Consider the following 5072-nt stretch of genomic DNA (forward strand, 5'->3'; position numbering starts at 1 on the left):
AAACAATTATTCAACCAAAATAATCCAAATTTGAACAAATAAAATCAAAATCGACCAATTCAATTTGGTTGAATTCCAACATCTTGCAGACCATTCAATATAATGAAGCTTTGGATGATCTGCAAGATATTCACTGTTTTGGATGAAACTTACATAAATTAAAGTTGTCAAATTTAATAGTTTAGCCAACTCATTATTGTTCAAAGTATAGATACTTCTCTTAATAGAAATTTAAATCTTATTTTTCACTTTATAAGAAACTAGTCCCATTCTACTAAATTTAACCCCGGTTGGGAGTTATATTACTGTTGTTTTTGCTAAACACAGATATTATCATATTAAAAGAAATCCTATTTAGATATTTTCGGGTATTGAATGTGAGCACTTCTAATAATGATTCAAACTTACGTTAGAAATATAAAACAAATTCTGGTAAAAACTTCGGATGGACCGTGTGTAGTATTATCTTGGGCTGTATTGGGCCTCGTCCCCTGCAACGTGAAAATTGTGGCTCAGTATTCCTTTTTTAATTTTAATTTTAACTTTAACTTTTTGTTTTTGGCCATCTCTGTTCTCCTTTTGTTTACCAGCCGTCCTCTTCTTTGGGCGTCGCACCCAATTGGCGATGGATGAATCAGCTGTATAGAGATCTTTCGCCTCCATTCTCGGTATGTTGTTCTTCTTCTCTCTCAGCTTACCTCTAATTCTAATATCAACTAGTAATCACTTCGAATTTTATTTTATTTTTCCACTTTTTGGGTTCATTTCTGTGCGCAAATGATTCATTCCTTAATCCTTCCGGTCTCGGTGGGGGAAGCAGTGCTTGGTGATTACTTCACTGCCAAAGATTATTCACTCAACAGTGTGAATTGTCTGAGTTTTCGTTTCAATGAAAAATTTTGGTTTTAAGAATCACTTGTGAGGGCTATTTAGTTACAACCTGAAACTTACTCCTAGATTGTATCGATCTTATTGCGGATTGGGGTGCCGGAAACTGACATCAAGTAAAACTGATGCGGAGGTGATCTTTATTCATTATCCATTCCATTTGCCGTGGTGGAAGTCTTACCTACTTTAATTTTGTTTATATTTACTGTATCAAACCTAAGACGTAACGAAACAGTGAGGAAAGGAGAAATGAGGGTTGGTTACACTTGTATTAAACTTATATAATCTTTTTAAAAAATACTTCTTTTGGTTTATATCATTAGCGTACCTCATTCAAGTGTTACGTCTTTTTCTGCTCGAGTTATTTTTGTCAGTTTTGAAACTTACGAAATTGATTATTTGACGGGTTTTTTCTCCCTTACAGCTCCTTGGTGCATCATCTGTGATCTGCGTTTGCATCAGATATGGCTGGGACACGACTAGTTCAGGGCTCAACAGTGCCAACTGCTTTGTCTTCGTCGTTATTAATCTTACCGGGGAATTCTCTTAAGTGCACTCCTTATCTCCCGCCTAGAACTCAAACAAAATTCAAGAGTATAAGGGCTACGTCTGCTGAAGCAGGACATGGTCAATCACCATCTATTTCTGAAACGAAGAGTCCACTTGCAGTTATTTTGGATGTACCTCGTACTATTTGGAAGAAAACATTACGCCCATTAAGTGATTTTGGGTTTGGTCGTAGGAGTATCTGGGAAGGTGGGGTTGGACTGTTTCTTTTGTCTGGTACAGTTCTATTTGCACTCAGTTTGGCCTGGTTGAGGGGTTTTCAAATACGATCCAAATTCAGGAAGTACACAGCTGTGTTTGAGTTTGCTCAGGCTTGTGGTTTAAGCACTGGAACTCCTGTGAGGATTAGAGGAGTGACAGTCGGCAATGTCATTCGTGTGAATCCTTCATTAGAAAGTATCGAAGCAGTTGTAGAGGTTTGTTTTTATGATTAGCTTAATTATGCAACCATGTTTGCATCAAACTTGTTTGGATTTGCATTTCATTGTTTTGGTTGGTGCAATATACTAAATCTCTGTATTTTAATTTGCAGATTGAAGATGACAAAACAATCATACCCCGAAATTCATTAATTGAAGTTAATCAGTCTGGCCTTCTTATGGAAACTTTGATTGACATTACTCCTCGAGACCCAGTACCAACACCAACAGCTGGACCTCTTGACCAAGAATGTCAGAAAGAAGGTCTTATTGTATGTGATCGAGAAAAGATGAAGGGTTACCAAGGAGTCAGCTTAGATGCATTGGTTGGGATATTTACCCGTATTGGACGAGATGTTGAAGAAATTGGCGTTTTTAATACGTATCTCCTTGCTGAACGAGTTTCTTCTGTCGTTGAAGAAGCAAGGCCACTTCTTACAAAGGTGTGATGTACTATTCTATGTTAGTCATGCATCACTCATGGTAATAAATTGTTTCAACAGGATAGACAATTTTCTTTCCAGTAAAACCTGGATAATTTCATGATAGTAAAAATTTTTTTCTCTCAACAACTGAAGTTGAGTCATTGTTAGGTGCAGCTTGTGATGTGTTAAATCATTACAAGAATGCCAATCCCTTGTTATCTGTTTGAAATGGTTGTATGAGAACTCAATTCTATTCTTCTGCTCCTTATATATATATATATGTATGTATGTATGTATTAAATGTAGTGAATCAATTTACTATTAAATGCTAAATTCGAGTATTAAGGAACTTAGGAGATGGAGGTTGACATGTAGAGATATTTTGTCACATTCTGGGCATTTACAATCCATGCTCTTGTCCGTTAAGCATTCATAGGTAGCAAAAGGAAATAATTTTGGTCAGCTTGAGATAATCTGTTAAGTGACTTAGAATTTTGCTGCATGTAAAATCAGTTTAATCATCTAAAATGTGAGGAAATTATCTCAGTTAACTGTCAGTCTGTCGCTGTTTGGGTCGCTCTAGCAGTTTGTGGTGATACTACAACACTGTAATTATGGGCAAATAGTTAAACAAAATGATAATGAGAAGTTTCAGTAACCTTTCTGCTGTGTTTATATGTTCTCTAAATCTCTTTGGTATCCATGTACCTTATTTCTGTTGTTGGGAATTTACTCTCTTTCTGTGATTATTCGGTTATGCATTCTAATACCCATACTTTTGGCTTTGATGTAGTGATGTCCCAGATCAAAGCCATGGCTGAAGACATTCAACCTTTGTTGGCTGAAGTTCATGATAGTGGGCTGTTGAAAGAAGCTGAGAATTTAACCCGAAGCCTTACACAAGCCTCTGAGGATTTGAGGTCAGTTGTCTTACTCCAATATGCCTGCACACACGTAGCAGTGCGGCACATGGACATTAGTGTGGAAAATGACAACTAGCCTTTTAACATCTGACCTTGGAATAGATTGAGGAGATTTGGGATGAAGACGTGGACAATTGTTTGGAGTTTTTAAATGAAGTTATGTTGTTCTTGTCCTATGTTTAAGATAGACCCGATGCTGTCTATAATTGTTGTTTCTGCTCATAATTTTGAGTCCAATCAATGGCCTGCCTGCGCAAAAGTACGCAAAGATTGGATTTTGGGCCATGGGCGGTCTAACTATCATGATAACTAAATATTTTTTCCGTGGGCACAAGTTTTGAATGGTCAAAGTAGTAGCATTTCAGTCTGCAGTCTATGAATATCTTGATTGCTTGAAAACTCTATTTATTATTTGTAATAGGTATGTCATTTTTCTTTCTTTTCTTTTTTTTTTTTGAATTAGTAGTATCCACAGGAAACTTAAAAATCAGAAATAGGATGTTAGATTAGATTCCTGAAGACTTGTAGGGATATCTTTTAACTTTGGAGAAGGGTAAATTCATTCATCATGAGAGCTGATTTTAAAGAGTTCATTCACCTTTCATTTTACCCTGAAGTCCATTCTTGAAGTATGTGACAGCTGATCGATAGATCACATGTTTATGCAGAAGGGTTAACTCCTCCATTATGACCCCTGAGAACACGGAACTGATTCAGAAATCCATTTACACTCTTATTTTCACCCTGAAGAACATTGAGGTAAAGCCCTTTACAACAGCCTAGAGTTTTAATTGATGATGAATAACTTTTCTTTTGATGTTTATTATTGCAGAATATCAGCTCTGATATTCTTGGTTTTACTGGCGATGAGACTACAAGAAAGAACCTGAAAATACTTATCAAGTCTCTGAGCAGATTACTCTGATGTTGAATTCCAACTAAATTAGAATATATCAGGTGATAAATTTTCTACGGAGTTTTTCATCAACCCCAACAATTGAGCAGGACAAAGCAATTAGTTGAGATTTTCGGAGTGTTTTTACTATACCTTAGTGCAGTATGTTACCGCCCAGGTAGCTCTGTCCTGCTTATAAATCATATATAAATTATGTTGGATGATGGTGATTTTTAGTGGTTTATCATTCCCCAGCTAAATTGCCTGTTGAAGAAGAATGCTATTACAGGTTTACAGCATTCACAAGTCTTTCCATGGTGTTTTTTCGGTTGTGTCAAATTAGACATAGTTTGGATCAATGCTTTCACAAGTTTCTTGATGAATCACCTGCTTAATTCCAAGGATACACCGCTGAACATTAAATTTCTTTTCTTTGTGCAATTAGCCCTCGTGAATGCAACCAATATAAGGGGAAATTACTATGAGATCATGATAAAGAATATAATTAATAAAAATCTTGTCATTTCTTGCATCGGAATTTATCATTCATTTGTCATGAATATTTTTTTTTTGATCAGCAAATGAATCCTTTTTTTTTTATAGTTATATGTTTCTGGTGGGATCATGTCAATATGATTGCTGTTTGACATGGAAGTTTGTGCTTTTTCTGCAATATATTGAAAAGATAATTTTATACTCCTTTAGCTTGTTACTATAAGCTTTAAATAACTAATTCATAAATAATGAATTGTTAGTTAAAATTTTATTAAAAACATAAATAGATTGGAGATATAGTTTTATTTTTAATTATGTTTTTATAATAAATGAGAAAAAAAATAAAAGAATATGTGCGGAAAAAGATGATAAGACAGAGTAAGATAAATGAGAGAGAATAAATAATTAAAAATAAAATTAAAAGATATATTAAATGTTAAGATAAATTTCTAATTGTAGT

The 5072-nt window shown here is 34.8% G+C and overlaps 1 protein-coding gene across 2 annotated transcripts; it reads left to right on the forward strand.

Annotated features, from left to right (window-relative positions):
- Positions 1-577: 577 nt before the first annotated feature.
- On the forward strand, positions 578-4521 carry LOC114755294 (protein TRIGALACTOSYLDIACYLGLYCEROL 2, chloroplastic-like). 2 transcript variants are annotated; one of them, XM_028944164.1, is made up of 6 exons: positions 578-668; positions 1313-1871; positions 1988-2317; positions 3104-3219; positions 3891-3981; positions 4055-4521. In XM_028944164.1, the coding sequence occupies exons 2-6, from the start codon at positions 1353-1355 to the stop codon at positions 4145-4147; spliced, it is 1149 nt and encodes a 382-aa protein (XP_028799997.1). In that variant the 5' UTR covers positions 578-668; positions 1313-1352; the 3' UTR covers positions 4148-4521. The 2 variants fall into 2 exon arrangements, with proteins under 2 accessions (XP_028799997.1, XP_028799998.1); XM_028944165.1 differs by lacking the exons at positions 3891-3981; positions 4055-4521 and having other exon boundaries at positions 3093-3174.
- The last annotated feature ends 551 nt before the right edge of the window (positions 4522-5072 follow it).

This window comes from Neltuma alba, unplaced genomic scaffold, assembly GCF_004799145.2.
Source record: "Neltuma alba isolate B1F8T4 unplaced genomic scaffold, ASM479914v2 tig00010248_pilon, whole genome shotgun sequence".
NCBI lineage: Eukaryota > Viridiplantae > Streptophyta > Magnoliopsida > Fabales > Fabaceae > Neltuma > Neltuma alba.

Coding starts and splice junctions, on each gene's coding strand:
- LOC114755294 (XM_028944164.1), top strand. CDS start 1,353: ATGGCTGGGACACGACTAGTTCAGGGCTCAACAGTGCCAACTGCTTTG. Junction 2,318..3,103: donor CAAGGCCACTTCTTACAAAG/GTGTGATGTACT, acceptor GTGATGTCCCAG/ATCAAAGCCATGGCTGAAGA. Junction 3,982..4,054: donor TCACCCTGAAGAACATTGAG/GTAAAGCCCTTT, acceptor TTATTATTGCAG/AATATCAGCTCTGATATTCT.